The 19,425-nt window shown below is 40.6% G+C and overlaps 1 protein-coding gene across 6 annotated transcripts in view; it reads left to right on the top strand.

Annotated features, from left to right (window-relative positions):
• NEK4 (NIMA related kinase 4) overlaps window positions 1–19,425 on the top strand; it is a 68,451-nt gene that overhangs the window by 37,106 nt on the left and 11,920 nt on the right. For 3 of the 6 annotated variants that reach the window (XM_012460706.2, XM_012460707.2, XM_064367198.1), the window contains exons 13-14: window positions 203–408; window positions 8,329–8,462. In XM_012460706.2, the coding sequence (XP_012316129.2) occupies window positions 203–408; window positions 8,329–8,462 (340 nt within the window). Of the gene's footprint in view, window positions 1–202; window positions 409–8,328; window positions 8,463–9,511; window positions 11,336–14,631; window positions 15,762–19,425 lie in introns of those variants that run through there. The other 3 variants (XM_021671634.2, XM_064367196.1, XM_064367197.1) reach the window with 2 other exon arrangements.

Below are 19,425 nucleotides of genomic sequence, written 5' to 3'. Positions count from 1 at the left end.
AGGTTTTGTTTATTCTGCATTGCTTTTAGTTTTTTTCAGTTTTGCATTTTGTCCAGAGTTTGTAGTTGTTATTTGTAGAAGGGTTAGTCTGTAGGAGCTTACTTGGATATTTGAAAGCGGAAGTAGGTCGTTTTGCATGTAATTTTTTAATGAAAAATTCTCATGAAGCCAATTAAATAACAAGGGGATATTTTTCCCCCAGGAAAGATCAGACAAATGAAATTGATGTTTTGGTACAATTGATGACCCAGACCCTGAAACTGGATTCTAAAGAGAGCTGTGACGATCTCCTAGTAGCAAATCCAGTGTCAGAATTCAGACTTCATCAGAAATTTCGGGACACACTGATGCTTCATGGGAAAGTTGCAGAAGAGGCAGAAGAACTCCATTTTAAAGAGCTACCTTCAGGTGATCAGTGTATTCTTTTTTTATTTTTTTTAATTTTTTTGAGACAGAGTCTCACTTTGTCACCCAGGCTGAAGTATAATAGCGTGATCTTGGCTCACTGTAACCTCCGCCTCCCAGGTTCAAGCGATTCTCCTGCTTTGGCCTCCTGAGTATCTGGGACTACAGGCATGCACCACCACTCTCGGCTAATTTCTCTATTTTTGGTAGGGAGAGGGTTTCACCATGTTGGCCAGGCTGGTCTCAAATTCCTGACCTCAGGTGATCCTCCCACCTGGGCCTCCCAAAGTGCTGGGATTACAGGTATGAGCCACTATGCCTAGCCCAGTTTATTCTAGAGCAAACTGGAGAGCATGTGTTTATTGGAGAAATGTGTCAAAACAACTAATCCCTGTAAATTTTTTTGTGTTTTCAAGATTATTTGCATATCTCCATAAAAGGTATATCCTGTGTTATGCAACAGAAGTATTTCTGAAAAGTTGCATGAAAATTGATGTTTAAACGTAAATGTAAATAGATAAATGTTTGTGGTTTTTCATGTGACTTTTCTTCAAGTTAGACAGTTGTGGTATTTTTAGGTTTAAGAGATGGTAGTGAACCAGAGAGGGATCCAAGATGGCCGATTAGGAGCAGCAGCTCCCAGTGAAAGTGCAGAGGGTGTGTGGATGCCGCATTTCCAGATGGATTTTTATTGCCCACAGACCAGGAGATTCCCAAATGGAGGAGCCCCACAGGTCGCCAGTGCAGCTGGTTTGGCCGGCACGGCTGCTTTGCCACGCCCCAGGGCGGTGGTTCTCTGTACAAAATACATGGGTCCGGGCACTGTTTTAGCTGGCGATTGGAGCTCCGGGAAGGCAGAGTTGCCCATTCATCTGATTAAAAAGGGGACTGAAACAGGGAGCCAGGCCAGGAGATTCCCGGGCAAAAAAACACTGTGAATCTCAGCACCGCTGTTTCAGCCAGCGCAGTGAGTCACCACATGGGTAATCACACAGATCCCGGCGCCTTTTCAACAGGTGACTGGAACACCTGGGAGCGAGTTGACCGTTCAACTAAAAAAAAAGGCTCTGAGGCAGGGAGCCAGGTGATCAGGCTCGGCTGGTCCCACCCCCACAAAAAAACAGCAATTGGAAACACTCTGGGTTGAGAGTTTCACAGCAAGCACAGCTGAACCCGGGAAGGTCCAGCTCTGTGGGGCTGGGTGGGGGGCGTCTGCCATTACCAAGGCACTCCACTACGGAGGTAGTCTGCCATTGCTGAGGAAGCCCACCGTTGCTGAGGCAACCCGCCACTACAGAGAGAGTCCGCCATTACAGAGGTGGGCTGGCTTTGCCAAGGCAGTTCTAACTACACCCATATAAACAGGACTGCAGGGAAGTTCACACGGCAGCTGGGTGGAGCCCACAGCAGCTCAGCAAAGTCTCTGCAGGCAGAGAGTGACTAGGCTGCCTCCTCACTGGGCAGGGCAGCCTTGATAAAAAGGCAGCAGCACAACAGAAACTCATAAATAAAGCCCTAACTACCCGGGACAAAGCACCAGAGGGAAAAATAAGGGGGTTTATGAGTTCTGCTGCAGCAGACTTAAACATACCTGCCCAGCAGCTCTAAATGAACAAAGGAGATCACAGCTCAGCACTTGAGCTCCTATAAAGGCCAAACTATCTCCTCAAGCAGCTCCCTGACCCCCATATATCCAAAGAGTCACCTCATAAAGGAGAGCTCAGACTGACATTCGGCGGGTATCTTTCTGGGACAGAGATAGCAGAAGAAACTGGCAGCAACCCTTACTGTTCTGCAGCTGCTGCAGGTGATCCCCAGCAAGCAGGGCCTGGAGTGGACTTCAGCAGTCCTACAGCAGAGGGGCCAGACTGTTAGAAGGAAAACTAAGAAACAGAAGGAATAACTTCATCATCAACAAACTGGACGTCCACTGAGAGACCCAATCTGAAAGTCAACAACTACAAAGATGACAGGTGCATAAATCCACAAAGATGGGAAGAAACCAGTGCAAAAAGGATGAAAACACCCAAAACCAGAATGCCTCTCCTCCTACAAGGGATCACAACTCCTCACCAGCAAGGGAACAAGGCTGGATGGAGAATGAGTGTGATGAATTGACAGAATCAGGCTTCAGAAGGTGGGTAATAAGAAACTTCTGTGAGCTAAAAGAACATGTTCTAACCCAATGCAAAGAAACTAAGAACCTTGAAAAAAGATTTGATGAAATGCTAACGAGAATAGACACTTAGAGAGGAATGTTAGTGAATTGATGGAGCTGAAAAAGGCAACACGAGAACTTCACGAAGCATGCACAAGTTTCAGCAGCCGAATTGACCAAGCAGAAGAAAGGATATCAGAGGTTGAAGATCAACTCAATGAAATAAAACGAGAAGGCAAGATTAGAGAAAAAAGGGTAAAAAGGAATGAACAAAGTCTCCAAGAAATATGGGACTATGTGAAAAGACCTAATCTATGTTTGATAGGTGTACCTGAATGTGACGGAGAGAATGAATCCAAGCTGGAAAATACTCTTCAGGATATCAGCTAGGAAAACTTCCCTAACCTAGCAAGGCAGGCCAATATTCAAGTCCAGGAAATACAGAGAACCCCACAAAGATATTCCTCAAGAAGAGCAACCCCAAGGCACATAATCGTCAGATTCACCAGGGTTGAAATGAAGGAGAAAATGCTAAGGGCAGCCAGAGAGAAAGGTCAGGTTACCCCCAAAGGGAAGCCCATCAGACTCACAGCAGATCTCTCAGCACAAACCAAGCCAGAAGAGAGTGGGGGCCAATATTCAACATCCTTAAAGAAAATAACTTTCAACCCAGAATTTCATATCCAGCCAAACTAAGCTTCATAAGTGAAGGAAAAATAAAATCCTTTAAGAACAAGCAAGTACTCAGAGATTTCATCACCACCAGGCCTGCTTTACAAGAGCTCCTGAAAGAGGCACTAAACATAGAAAGAGACACTAAACATAGAAAGGAACAACCAGTAGCAGCTACTCCAAAAACATACCAGATGGTAAGAGCATCAACACAGTGAAGAAACTGCATCAACTAACGGGCAAAACAGCCAGCTAGCATCAAAATGGCAGGATCAAATTCACACATAACAATATTAACCCTAAATGTAAATGAACTAAATGCCCCAATCAAAAGACACAGACTGGCAAATTGGACAAAAAGCCAAAGCCCATCGGTGTGCTGTATCCAGGAAACCCATCTCACATGCAAGGATACACAGAGGCTCAAAATAAAGGGATGGAGGAAGATTTACCAAGCAAATGGAGAGCAAAAAAAAGCAGGAGTTGCAGTTCTCGTCTCTGATAAAATAGACTTTAAACCAACAAAGATCAAAAGAGACAAAGAAGGACATTACATAATGGTAAAAGGATCAATGAAACAAGAAGAGCTAATGATCCTAAATATATGCACACCCAATACGGGAGCACCCAGATACATAAGGCAAGTTCTTAATGACTTAGAAAGAGACAGACTCCCACACAATAATAGTGGGAGATTTTAACACCCCATTGTCAATATTAGACAGATCGAGACAGAAAATTAACAAGGATATCCAGGACTTGAACTCAGACCTGGACCAAGCAAACCTAATAGACATTTACAGAACTCTCCACCCCAAATCCACAGAATATACATTATTCTCAGCACCACATCACATCTACTCTAAAATTGACCACATAATTGGAAGTAAATCACTCCTCAGCAAATGCAAAAGAATGGAAATCATAACAAACAGTCTCTCAGACCACAGTGCAATCAAGTTAGAACTCAGAATTCAGAAACTAACTCAGAACTTCACAGCTTCATGGAAACTGAACAACTGGCTCTTGAATGTTGACTGGATAAACAATGAAATGAAGGCAGAAATAAAGATGTTCTTCGAAACCAACAAGAATGAAGACTCAACATACCAGAATCTCTGGGACACATTTAAAGCAATCTCTAGAGGAAAATATATAGCAATAAATGCCCACATGAAAAGCAAGGAGAGGTCTAAAATAGACACCCTATCATCAAAATTGAAAGAGCTAGAGGAGCAAGATAAAAAAAAACCTCAAAACCTAGCAGAAGACAAGAAATAACTGAGATCAGAGCAGAACTGAAGGAGATAGAGACACAAAAAACCCTTCAAAAAAATCAGTAAATCCAGTAGCTGGTTTTTCAAAAAGATCAACAAAATAGACAGACCACTAGCCAGATTAATAAAAAAGAAAAGAGAGAATAATCAAATAGAGGCAGTAAAAAACAATAAAGGGGATATCACCACAGATTCCACAGAAATACAAGCCATCATCAGAGATTATTACAAACAACTCTATGCACATAAACTAGTAAACCTGAAAGAAATCGATAAATTCCTGGACACTTGCATCTTCCCAAGCCGAAACCAGGAAGATGTCAAAACCCTGCATAGACCAATAACAAGGTCTGAAGTTGAGGCAGCAATTAAGAGCCTACCACCCAAAAAAAGTTCAGGTCCAGATGGGTTCACAGCCGAATTCTACCATACAAAGAGGAGCTGGTACCATTCCTTCTGAAACTATTCCAAACAATCCAAAAAGAGGGAATCCTTCCCAAATCATTTTATGAGACCAACATCATCCTGATACCAAAACCCGGCAGAGACTCAGCAAGAAAAGAAAACTTCAGGCCAATATCCATGATGAACATAGATGCAAAAATCTTCAATAAAATACTGGCAAACCGATTGCAACAGCACATCAAAAAGCTTATCCACCATGATCAAGTAGGCTTCATCCCGGGGATGCAAGGCTGGTTCGACATACGCAAGTCCATAAACGTAATTCACCACATAAACAGAACCAAAGATAAAAACCACGTGATTATCTCAATTGATGCAGAGAAGGCCTTTGACAAAATGCAACAGCCCTTTATGCTAAAAACCCTCAATAAACTAGGTATTGATGGAACGTATCTCAAAATAATAAAAGCTATTTATGACAAACCCACAGCCAATATCATACTGAATGGGCAAAAACTGGAAGCGTTCCCTTTGAAATCTGGCACTAGACAGGGCTGCCCTCTCTCACCACTCCTATTCAATATAGTACTGGAAGTTCTAGCCAGAGCAATCAGGCAAGAAAAAGAAATAAAGGGTATTCAAATAGGAAAGGAGGAAGTCAAATTGTCTCTATTTGCAGACAACATGATTGTATATCTAAAAGACCCCATTGTCTCAGCCGAAAATCTCCTGAAACTGATAAACAACTTCAGCAAGGTCTCAGGATACAAAATCAATGTGAAAAATCACAAGCATTCCTATACACCAATAACAGACTTAAAGAGAACCACATCAAGAACGAACTGCCATTCACAATTGCTACAAAGAGAATAAAATACCTAGGAATACAACTAACAAGGAACGTACAGGACCTCTTCAAGGAGAACTACAAGCCACTGCTCAACAAAATAAGAGAGGACACAAACAGATGGAGAAACATTCCATGTTCATGGTTAGGAAGAATCAATATCATGAAAATGGCCATACTGCCCAAAGTAATTTACAGATTCAACGCTATCCCCATCAAGCTACCAATGACCTTCTTCACAGAACTGGAAAAAACCACCTTAAACTTCATATGGAACCAAAGGAGAGCCCGAATAGCCAAGTCAATTCTAAGCAAAAAGAAAAAAGCGGGAGGCATCACACTACCGGACTTCAAACTATACTACCAGGCTACAGTAATCAAAACAGCATGGTACTGGTACCAAAACAGAGATATTGACCAATAGAACAGAACAGAGGCCTCAGAGGCAACACAACATATCTGCAACCATTCGATCTTTGACAAACCCAACAAAAACAAGCAATGGGGACAATGAATGGTGTTAGGAAAACTGGCTAGCCATGTGCAGAAAGCAGAAACTGGACCCCTTCCAGCCACCTTACACTAAAATTAACTCTAGATGGATTAAAGACTTAAACATAAGACCTAACACCGTAACAACCCAGAAGAAAATTTAGACAAAACCATTCAGGACATAGGTGTAGGCAAGGACTTCATGACCAAAACACCAAAAGCATTGGCAACAGAAGCCAAAATAGATAAATGGGACCTAATCAAACTCCATAACTTCTGCATGGCAAAAGAAACGGTCATTAGAGTGAATCGGCAACCAACAGAATGGGAAAAAATTTTTTCAGCCTACCCATCTGACAAAGGGCTGATATCCAGAATTTACAAAGAACTAAAACAGATTTACAAGAAAAAAACAAACAAGCCCATTCAAAAGTGGGCAAAGGATATGAACAGACACTTTACAAAAGAAGACGTACATGAGGCCAAGAAACATATGAAAAAATGCTCATCATCACTGGTCATTAGAGAAATGCAAATCAAAACTACATTGAGATACCATCTCATGCCAGTTAGAATGGCGATCATTAAAAATTCTGGAGACAACAGATGCTGGAGAGGAAATAGGAACACTTTTACATTGTTGGTGGGAGTGTAAATTAGTTCAACCATTGTGGAAGACAGAGTGACGATTCCTCAAGGACCTAGAAATAGAAATTCCATTTGACCCAGCAATCCCATTACTGGGTATATATCCAAAGGATTATAAATCGTTCTACTATAAGGACATATGCACATGAATGTTCATTGCAGCACTCTTTACAATAGCAAAGACCTGGAACCAACCCAAATGCCCATCGATGATAGACTGGACAGGGAAAATGTGGCACATATACACCATGGAATATTATGCAGCCATCAAAAACGAGGAGTTCATGTCCTTTGTAGGGACATGGATGAACCTGGAAACCATCATTCTCAGCAAACTGACACAAGAACAGAAAATCAAACACTGCATGTTCTCACTCATAAGCGGGTGTTGAACAATGAGAACACGTGGACACAGGGAGGGGAGCATCACACACTGGGTTCTGTTGGGGGGAAATAGGGGAGGGACAGTGGGGGGTGGGGAGTAGGGGAGAGATAGCATTGGGAGAAATGCCAGATATAGGTGAAGGGGAGGAAGGCAGCAAATCACACTGCCACGTGTTTACCTATGCAACAATCTTGCATGTTCTTCACATGTACCCCAAAACCTAAAATGCAATAAAAAAAAAAAAGATGGTAGTGAACCTTAAGCTCATATGTAAATTTTAAGTCATTAATAACTCTTGTCATAGGGGAAAACGATTGTCAGTATAACAAGATTTTTTTTAAAAACAGGCCTGCTGGGTGCCGTGGCTCATGCCTGTACTTTGGGAGGCCGAGGAGGGCAGATTGCTTGAGCCCAGGAGTTTGAAACCTGGGCAACATGATGAAAACTTGTGTTTACAAAAATTAGCCAGGCATAAGTGGCTCATGCCTTTAGTCCCAGCTACTGAGGAGGCTGAGTTGGGAGGATTTATAGAGCCCAGGAGGTTGAAGCTGCAGTGAGCCATGAGCACACCACTGCACTCCAGCCTGAGCAACAGCGTAACACCTGCCTCAAAAAATCAAATGAAATGAAATAAAAATAAAATAATAAAATACAAAAATGAAAAGGCCGGGTGTGGTATAATCATGCCTGTAATCTCAGTGCTTTTGGAGGCTGAGGTGGGAGGATTGCTTGAGGCCAGGAGTGCAAGACCAACCTGGACAGCATAGACCCCATCACTACAAAAAATTTAAGAATTAATTCGATGTTGTGGTGCATTCCTGTAGTTCTGGCTACTTGGGAGGTTGAGGCAGGATGATTGCTTGAGCCCAGGAGTTAGAGGCTATAGTGAACTATGGTCACAGTGCACGACATCCCCATGAAAATGCAAGACCCTGTCACTTAGAAAAAAATAAAATAGAAAATTTAAAAAAATTGTGGTGTTCTTACTGTAGTGGTAAAAGTGTTTATTTTTCCCTTTGTCTTTGTTGTTCCCTTTTAGCTATCGTGCCAGGTTCTGAAAAGATCAGGAGACTAGTTGAAGTCTTGAGAGCTGATGTAATTCGGGGCCTGGGAGTTCAGCTTTTAGAGCAGGTGTATGATCTTTTGGAAGAGGAAGATGAATTTGAGAGAGAGGTGAGTGTCTTATTAGCTGTATCAAGCTGCTTATGGTATAGAATTTTTAAAATAACCTTTTGAAATATAAATCCTACATACACTTCACTCATCTAAAGTGTACAATTCAGTGGTTTTTAATGTGTTTTCAACGTTGTACAATCATCACTACAATCGATATTAGAACATTTTCATTACCCCCCAAGAAACCCTGTACCCATTAGCAGTCACTCCCATGGTCCCCATTGCCAAATCTGAAGTCATGAAGATTTATTTGTATATTTTCTTCTCAGAGCTTTTTAGTTTTAGCCCTTACATTTAGGTCTTTGGACACTTTTTTTTTTTAAGGAAAATTTAAACTTTAGGTTGGGTTTGGTGGGTCACACCTGTAATCACAGCACTTTTAGGAGGCTGAGGTGGGTGAATCACCTGAGGTCAGGAGTTCGAGACCAGCCTGGCCAACATGGTGAAAGCCCATCTCTACTAAAAATAATAAAAATTAGCTGTGCATGGTAGTGTGCACCTGTAATCCCAGCTACTCTGGAGGCTGAGGCAAGACAATCACTTGAACCTGGGAGGCGAAGGTTGCAGTGAGCCGAGATCATGCTACTACACTCTAGCCTGTGTGACAGAGCGAGACTGTCTCAAAATAAAATAGAGTAAAATAAAATAAAATAAACTGTATTACCTATTACCTAAAACATGAGAACTATATATATTCTAAAAGAGTTACAAATTATAGTGTCAGCAGTAAATGTGAATCATACTCAAGAATTTCTATATTGGTAGCGTTTTTTTTAATGAAATTTTATTTTATTTTGATAAAGACTAATGTACGCCTGATAACCTAGTGATAATTTATAAGTTTGGTAGTTTACAACATTTTTAGAAAGCACGTAATATTAACATGCAAATAAAGCATTATAGAAAGTTTTTTAAAGAATGAAGGGCTGATTGGGCAGGGATGGGATGGAACAAAAAAAAATAGAATGAAGTGTTTACTATAATTATTTTTAAAAACCTTGGTTCATCTTGAAAGATCGATGAATTTTTTTTTTTTTTTGAGATAGAGTCTCTCTCGTTTGCCAGCCTGGAGTGCAGTGGTGCAGTTTCGGCTCACTGCAACCTCTGCCGCCTGGATTCAAGTGATTCTTGTGCCTCAGCCTCCTGAGTGGCTGGGATTACAGGCATGTACCACCATAACCGGCTAATTTTGTATTTTTAGTAGAGACAAGGTTTCAACATGTTGGCCAGGATGGTCGCGATCTCCTGACCTCGTGATCCGCCTGCCTTGGCCTCCCAAAACACTGGGCCATAAGTTCTTGGATAAGCATGAAAGTTGAATGAATTTTCAACAAAATATAATTAACATCTATGTTTTCAGATGTTACTTAGGTTAAGAAATGTGTTTTAGGATCTACTTACCAGTTTCTCTTTTTGATGCAAATGTATGATCTGCCCTGATAAGTAACAAGGCATGGTACCCCCCTCCCAAAAATAAAAGAAAAAGAGAAAGTCCATTCAAAGTGCCCGGCCAGATCGATGAATTTTTAAAATATCAGAAGAAAAGGAAAAAATAAATTTTCCACCCCAAAATATATAAGAACCACTTACTGGCACTTGTATTTTAAGTACCTTGAGAAAAATAGGACAGATGTTTAAAGACAATTAATAACAGCTGGTACAAGGGCTTGTTTCATTTGATTTAGTACCAAGTAAATTAAGAGTAAACATGCCGTGGAAGACATAGTCGGGTTTTTCCTCCACCTCTCATATTGCCCCACCTCTACAGACCGCAGTACATCAGCAACCATCCTTGTTGCTCCACTAAGGAATCACTTTAGATTCCAATTTTTTTTGTTACTTTTGTTGTTACATAAATTAACCCATTTATTATTATAGGCCATTGATGTCTCAAAGAGTAGAGGAGCATCTACTGGTCTTTCAGTTCCTTCAGTCTTCTGATGGTGGACTTTACTGTGACAGCGGAAGTGGTGTTGTACGTCCAGGCACCACCAGATTCCAGTTTTTAAATGGCTGGTCAGATGACACCAGTAAAGTTCTTTCCCTTTAAGATAAGGTGTCAGTGAATGCTAACAGGTATCAATTTCTTTGATTAGGAACAAACAGCTCCTTCAGGAAATTCACTTACTTTCCTATCTTTGTTAACCTATCATGTAAATTCTTTTTATCGGCACACCTGTATGCTAATTATGATTGATTGCTAGTTATGGCAAAGGAACATTCTCCAGACACACTTGATCTATTTACTAATGACAAAGTGTGCTTACTTTACATAGTGCCATGGATTTCTCTTTTTCTTTTATTTTTGGGAGGGGAGTAGTATACCTTGCTATTTATCAGGGCAGATCATACATTTGCATCATAAAGAGAAACTGGTAAGTAGATCCTAAAACACATTTCTTAACCTAAGTAACATCTGAAAACATAGATGTTAATTACATTTTGTTGAAAATTCATTCAACTTTCGTGCTTATCCAAGAACTTATAACATCAATTTCTGATATAACTTATAACTCTCAGTCCATATGTATTTTCAAAAGAAAACAAGTGATCTTAAAGTAATATTTTTATCTATGCTAATTGGTACATTTTTATAGCAAATTGAAAATTCTGAATAAACTGAAAGTATGTTTAACACCAAAATAAATAAAGTGTATATGGTTAGCTTACACATTTCTTAGTATAAAGGCAGAAGTGAATTTGTATCTTACAACAAATCTGTAAATCCAATTGCTTTTTTTTTGAGACAGTGTCTGGCACTGTCGCCCAGGCTGGAGTGCAGTGGTGCAATCTCGGCTCACTGCAGTCTCCACCTTCTGAGTTCAAGCAGTTCTCCTGTCTCAGCCTCCTGAGTAGCTGAGACTACAGGTGTGCGCCACCACACTTAGCTAATTTTTTTGTATTTTTTTGTGGAGATGGGGTTTCACCATGTTGGCCAGGGTGGTCTCGATCTTCTGACCTTGTGATCTGCCTGCCTCGGCCTCCGAAAGTGCTGGGATTATAGGCATGAACCACTGCCCCTGGCCCCAGTTGCTTTTTTTCTGGAATTTTATATAGTGTCTCACCATGTTCCACAATACTAAAAATGAGTTTTTTGGCATCAATCTATGCAAAAATTTCTTTCTTTTTTTTTTTTTTTTTTGAGATAATGTTTCACTCTGTCACCCAGGCTCTAGAGTGCAGTGACACAATCTTGGCTCACTACAACCTCTGCCTCCTGGGTTCAAGCGATTCTTCTGCCTCAGCCTTCTGAATAACTGGGATTATAGGCGTGTGCCACCATGCCCAGCTAATTTTTGTATTTTTAGGAGAGATGGGGTTTTGCTATGTTGACCAGGATGGTCTTGAACTGCTGACCTCAAGCAGTGCACCCACCTTGGCCTCCCAAAGTGCTCAGATTATAGGCATGAGCCACCCTGCTTGGCCTATGCAAAAATTTCTGATGAGATATTTTCCCCAAATGGCATGTAATTTTTTTTTTCTGGGAATTTTATCAACTACTTTTTCTTACTGATCAAAAAGTTAAATTACTACTAGTTTCTCTTTTAGTTTTGTTCTAATACATGTTTTAAAAGTTTAAACATCTCTGATGTTTTTGAAAATAACTGGATAAAGCACACTAGATGATTTCAAAAGATGGGTCTTAGTATCTGTCTCATTCGACACTTCCTTAGTATCCAGAATAAATTAATTGAAATAAAAGTAACATAATTTTCAAATAATTCATACATACTGGAAGTCTTAGGAAAAGCAGCTTCTAAATGCAAGGACTAGGAGGTTTACTCATCTTATTTGTTATATGTGTTTCTCCTCATGGAGTGACTGAAGAGCTTTCTGGCTTGTTTGTGCAACTTTAATTGGTAGGAAAGCATATACAAAGGGCCAAATCTTCTTGGTTTCCATTCTGGAGAATGTTTCCAATACCCCTTTTTTCTGGTAATATTCCAAGACTGGCTTTGTTTGGGCTTTGTAAACCTTTAGTTTCTTGATAACCATCTCTGGTTTATCATCCTCATGCTGAATGAGAGGCTACCCAATCAATCATCAATGCCCACAGTTGCGGGAGGGTTGAATTCAATGTTGTAGACTCGGCCACTGGTGGGATCCATTGTACTGTTTCGATTAAACTCTCTACGCTAACTGTTCTTTTTTATTTTTTGAGATGGAGTCTCGCTCTGTCGCCCAGGCTGGAGTGCAGTGGCTCGATCTCAGCTCACTGCAACCTCCACCTCCCAATTTCAAGCAATTCTTCTGCCTCAGCCTCCCAAGTAGCTGGGACTATAGGTGTGTGCCATCACGCCTGGCTAATTTTTGTATTTTTAGTAGATATGGGGTTTCACCATATTGGCTAGGCTGGTCTCGAACTCCTGACCTTGTGATCTGCCTGCCTGGGCTTCCCAAAGTGCTGGGATTACAGGTGTGAGCCACCACACCCGGCCAACTGTTCTCTCTTTATATATTATTTTTATATATGTTGTCTTTACATTTGTAAGGTTACCTTTCAGTGTGGATCAGTAGATGAGTACTGAGGCTTGAATGCAAACTAAATTCTTTGCCACATTTATTACATTTGTAAGTTTTGTCACTTGTGTGAGTCCTCTAATGTTGTGTTAGCTATGAAGTGCAACTGAAGACTTTGCCACGTTTATTGCATCTGTTAGGTATGCAGTGAATTCTCTCCAGTATGAATTTTCCAATGTCATGCAAGGTGTAGATTTTGATTGAAAATTTTGCCACATGCATTACACTTGTAAGGTCTTTCTCCAGTATGAATTCTCTGATGGTTGGTTAGGTGTAACTTGCACCTGAGGACCTTGCCATATTCACTATATTTGTAGCCGGGCGTGGTGGCTCATGCCTGTAATCCTAGCACTTTGGGAGGCCGAGATGGGTGGATCGCCCGAGGTCAGGAGTTCAAGACCAGCCTGGCCATCACGGTGAAACCCCATCTTAAGAAAAAATAATAATAATAATAAAAGAAAGAAAAAAAATTCACTGTATTTGTAAAGTTTCTCTCCAGTAGGGATTAGAAGGTGGGCCATAATTCCTGAACGTATGCTAAATGCTTTTCAACATTCATTACATTTGTAAGGCTTCTCTGTACTATGAATTATTTGATGCTGTGCAAGGTATGAAAGTTGACCAAAGACCTTGCCACATGCATTACATTTGTAAGGTTTTTCTGCATTATGACTTCTCTTTTGATTGGTTAGGGAAAATTTGTGCCTGAAGTTCTTGCACACTTATTACATTTGTAAGGTTTTTCTCCAGTATGGATTACAAGATGGGCTGTGAGTCCTGAACACTCTTTAAATGCTTTGCCACATTTGTTACATTTATGAGGCTTCTCTCAGTATGAATTCTTTGATGTTGTGCAAGGTTTAAATTGCTATTAAACACCTTGTCACACTCACTACATTTGTAAGGCGTCTGTCCAGTATGAATTCTCCAGTGTTCTACAAGGTGTGGATTGCAACTAAAGACCTTGCCACATTCACTGCATTTGTAAGGTTTGTCTGCAGTTTGGATTACTTGATTGTTACTAAGGCTTGCAGACACTCTAAAAACTTTGCTGTCTTTGCTGCATTCGTAAGGTTTTCCTCTAATGTGTGCTTTCTTTTCTTGTGGGAGTAATGGGAAATCAATAAAATCATTTATTTATTTAAAATGTGTGTTTTGACACTAGAGGAAATTTTTTGAAGTGGTGGAACTGAGGAACTATGGTTTGTAAACTTTTCAACTTGGTTACTTCCATAAATCCTTTTTTTTTTGAGGCGGAGTCTTGCTCTGTGCCCAAGCTGGAGTGCAGTGGCGCAATCTCGGCTCACTACAACCTCCGCCTCCTGGGTTCAAGCGATTCTCCTGCCTCAGCCTCCCAGGTAGCTGGGACTACAGGCACCTGCCACCACGCCCAGCTAATTTTTGTATTTTTAGTAGAGACGGGGTTTCACCATGTTGGCCAGGCTGGTCTGGAACTCCCGAATTTGTGATCCACCCGCCCTGGCCTCCCAAAGTGCTGGGATTACAGGCGTGAACCACCACGCCCAGCCAATCATAAATTTTTCTTCCAGCTTAAAATAGCTGCAATTCAGGCAGATGTGACTGAAAGGTTAATCCAAGTTGGTTTTTAATAGGCTTGTTTTCTGCATTGCTTCCCAATATATAGTTCCTCCCCGTGTTCACACCCTTGATGCCTTCCCTGCCGTCTGGATTGTTTGCTGTCTTCACCCTGCAGAATCCAGAGCTCTCGCCTTGTCTCCAACATGGAGATAATACTCAGGTCAGGAAGACAGATTCCCAGGAATACCAGGTTCCTGTAATTCTCCTGCATCATTTCCCATATAAAGCCCTCTGTGCAGGGTCCAGTTATTTCCTCTCCTCCTGAGAGAATTCTATGGCCACATCCGTGAGTGTCAGGTGACCCTGAGTAACAGCCATTCCTGATTCTTTTTCTTTCCTCTTTCTCTTCTGGGCTTCATGACATAGCATGACTCTTTAGAAATCAGTCCATGAATGGAGCTTGCAGGACTGATAATTGCTCTGAGCAAGTCAGTTAGTGTGTGGTGAGTGCATGTGACAGCCTAGTTCATAACTGTATACTACTGTAGATTTTATAAATACTGAATACTTGGCTGGGCATGGTGGCTCACACCTGTAATCCCAGCATGTATTAGTCTGTTCTCACACTGCTAATAAAGACATACCCGAGACTGGGTAATTTTTAAAGGAAAGAGGTTTAATTGACTCACAGTTCCACATGGCTGGGGAGGCCTCACAATCATAGCAGATGGTTAAGGGGAAGCAAGACATGTCTTACGTGGCAGCAGGCAAGAGAGTGCGTGCCGGCAGACTGCCTTTTATAAAACCATCAGATCTTGTGAGACTTAGTCACTATCACAAGAATTGCATGGGAAAAACCCGCCCCCATGATTCAGTTACGTCCCACCAGCTCCCTCCCAGGACACGTGGGGATTATGGGAGCTACAATTCAAGATGATATTTGGGTAGGGACACAGCCAAACAGTACTTTTGGAGGACGAGGTGGGCAGATTGCTTGAACTCAGAAGTTTCAGACCAGCCTGGGTAACATGGTGAGGCTCCTGTGTGCACTGTGCGTGACCTTTACTCCACACGATTCATTTCCAGGTCTCATTGGACACATTTTGAGTTAATTATTGTATATGGCATGAAGTAAAGCTCCAACTTTATTATGTATGTGGGTGTCCTGTTGTACCATCACCATTTGTTGGCGAAGATTATTTTTTCACCTTGTTAAAAATCAGTTGCCTATAGACACATAGGTTTATTTCTGGACTCTCAGTTCTATTCCATTGATCTATATATCTATCCTTATGCCACTATCACACTTTGTTTACTGTTGCTCTGGAGTAAGATTTGAAATCAGGAAGGGTGAGTCCTCCACTATTATTCTTTTTTAAGATTGTTTTGGTTATTCTGGGTCCCCTGCAATTTCATATGAATTTTAGAATTTGCTTGTCAATTTCCACAAAGAAACAAGCTGGGGTTCTGTTAGGGATTTTGTTGAATCTGTAGATCAATTTGAAGAATAGTGCCATCTTAGCAATATTAGATCTTGGGATCCATGAACAGAAGATGATTTTATTTAGATTTTAAATTTCTTAACAATGTTTTCTAGAGTATAAATTTTGTACTTCTTTTGTTAAATTTTTTCCTAAGTATTCTTTTTTGTTTTCTTGTTTATTTGTTTGTTTGTTTGTTTTTGAGACAGAGTCTCACTCTGTCACAGAGGCTGGAGTGCAGTGGTGTGATCTTGACTCACTGCAACCTCCACCTCCTGGGTTCAAGCGATTCTCCTGCCTCAACCTCCCTAGTAGCTCAGATTACAGGAGCCTGCCACCATGCCTGGCTAATTTTAGTATTTTTAGTAGAGACTGGTTGGTTTCACCATGTTGGTGAGTATTTTTAGTAGTTGGTAGTATTTTTGGTAGAGACATGTTGGTTTAGTAGAGACACGTTTTAGTAGTTGGTAGTAGAGACATGTTTTAGTAGAGATATGTTTTAGTAGTTGGTAGTATTTTTAGTAGAGACATGTTGGTTTCACCATGTTGGCCAAGCTGGTCTTGGTCTCGAGTAATCTGCCCACTTCAGCCTCCCAAAGTGCTAGGATTACACATGTGAGCCACTGCACCCAGACTTCCTCAGTATTCTTTGTGATGCCATTATAATTGGAATTTTTTCTCTATCTCTCTTTTTTTTTTTTTGGTCTTTTATAATTGGAATTTTCTTATATTCATTTGCAATTTTCTTATATTCATTTGCAATTGCATACAGATACATCTGATTCAAGGTAGCATTTTAATTTCCTTAATTATTATTATTTTTAACTGTGTACTTTCGAGGTGTGTCCTTAGTGGTTGCCCTAAGGCTTCCTATATACATCTTATTGGAATCAGCTTCAGACTTATACTAACTTAATTCTAGTGAGATAGAGAGTGCAGTGGCACCATCTTGACTTACTGCAGCCTTCACCTTCCAGACTTAAGCAGTCCTCCTGCTTCAGCCCCACAAGTAGCTGGGGCTACAGGCATGCACCATCATTCCTGGCTTATTTTTGTATTTTTTGTATTTTGCCCATTCTGGCCTCAAACTCCTGAGCTCAGGCAGTTTGCCTGCCTCACCCTCCCAAAGTGCTGGGATTACAGGCATGAGCCACTGCACCTGGCCTCTCTTTTTACTCTTATTGTGATACTATTGTTATCTGTAACATACCTATAAATATTACATACTCAACATTACATAGTTATAAATTACTTTATATGATTTTATATGTCTTAAAGAAGTTGAGAGAAGAAAGGAAAGTATATTTGTAGATTTTGTTATTGTAACTCTGTCATTTCTAGATCTCTTTGTTTCTTTGGATTCAACTTTCCATGTGGAGTCATTTCTGTAGTCTAATACAGCTTTGCTCCCACTTAGCTCCTTTGTTTCGTTATTGGCAAATATATTACATTTCTATATGTTATAGGCTCAACAATATATACATTTTTAAAAATTGTAGTAAAATGGACATAACTTAAAATATATCATTTTCGTCATTTTAAAGCATATGGTTTAGTGGTATTAAGTATGTTCACGTTGTACAACTATCAACACCATCTATCACAGAACATTTTTCACGTTGCAGAACTGAAACTCTATGCCCATTTAACAATAGTTCCCCATTTCCTGCTCTCACCAGCCCCTAGCAACCACACTTCTACTTTCTATCTCTATGAATTTGACTATTCTAATCATTTACACAAAGCCTAAACATAAAGGTAAACCTTACCCACAAAGAAAGCTCCATGCCCAGATGCTTTACTGGTGAATTTTTCCAACCATCTAAGAAAGAACACCAATCCTACACAAAGTCTTCCGGAATACTTTAAGAGGAGATACTTCCACCTTATCCACAAAACCAGCACAACTCTGACATTAAAATTCAATAAGGACACTGTATGAAAAATATATCAGATCAATATCTCTCATGAACAGAGATGAAAAAACTTTAATCATCTGGATTTTGTTACAGATTTTCGAAACACTGTTCATAAGGGATATTCATATGCATTTTTCTTTTTCTGTAGTGTCCCTGTCTGTTCCTAGCAGCGGGGGCATTGTCAGTCTCCTAGAATGAACCAGGAATTGCCCCTTCCTCCTCAACTCTCTGGAAAAGTTTGAGAAGGATTGGCATCAGTTCCCCTCCAAATGTTTGGTAGAATCACCAGCAAAGCCATCAAGTCTAGGACCTTTCCTTTTTGGGAGTTTGTTGATGATTGATTCATTCTCCTTATTCTAGTTATGGGTCTATTCAGATTTTCTATTTTTTTGTGATTCAGTCTCAGTAGGTTTTATGTTTCTAGGAATGTGTCCATTTCATCTAGGTTTATGCAACTTGTTAGCATAAAATTGTTCGTTCTCTTATAATTCTTTTTATTTCTGTAGAGTTTGTAGTAATCTGTTCATTTTAATTTTTTTCTTATTTTAGTAAATTTGAGTCATGTCTGTTTTTTAAGGCAAGTCAAGTGAAGCAATCTTTTTTTTTTTTTTTAAGATGGAGTCTCGCTCAGCCGCCCCAGGCTGGAGTGCAGTAATGCAATCTTGGCCCACTGCAACTACCGTCTCCCTGGTTCAAGTGATTTTCCTGTCTCAGCCTCATCATCATGCCTGGCTAATTTTTGTATTTTAGTAAAGATGGGGTTTCCTCACGTTGGTCAGGCTGGTCTTGAACTCCTGACCTCAGATGATCCACCTGCCTCAGCCTCCCAGGGTGCTAGGATTACAGGTGTAAGCCACTGTGCCTTTTTTTTAAATTTAAAATATTTGAAACAGGATCTCGCTCCATCCCCCAGGCTGGACTTTGGCTTGCTGCAACCTCTACCTCCCATGTTCAAGTGATCCTCCCACCTCAGCCTCTAGAATAGCTGGGACTACAGGTGTAGGCCGCCACATCTAGCTAATTATTTTTGTACTTTTTGTGGAGATAGGCTTTTACTGTGTTGCCCAGGCTGGTCTTGAACTCTTAGGCTCAACTGATTCACCTATGTCAGCCTCCTAAAGTGTTAGGGTTACAGGTGTGAGCTACCATGCCTGGCCCCTTAATTTTTTTTTTTTTTTTTTTTTGAGTCACGCTTTGTTGCCAGGCTCGAGTGCAGTGGCACAATCTCAGCTCACTGCAGCCTCCACCTCTCAGGTTCAAGCTATTCTCCTGCCTCAGCCTTTCAAGTAGCTCAGACTACAGGCGAGTGCCACCACACCCAGCTAATTTTTTGTATTTTCAGTGGAGACGGGGTTTCACCATGTAAGCCAGGATGGTCTCGATTTTCTGACCTTGTAATCCACCTGCCTTGGACTCCCAAAGCTGGGATTACAGGCATGAGCCACGATACCCGGCTAATTTTTTAAATTATTTGTAGAAACAAGATCTATCTGTATTGCC

This window comes from Aotus nancymaae, unplaced genomic scaffold, assembly GCF_030222135.1.
Source record: "Aotus nancymaae isolate 86718 unplaced genomic scaffold, 86718_ANA_hifiasm-v0.15.2.pri h1tg000067l, whole genome shotgun sequence".
NCBI classification, from domain to species: Eukaryota; Metazoa; Chordata; class Mammalia; order Primates; family Aotidae; genus Aotus; species Aotus nancymaae.
The sequence above is the reverse complement of the archived record's forward strand: the minus strand, read 5'-3'. Positions and strand labels throughout refer to the sequence as shown.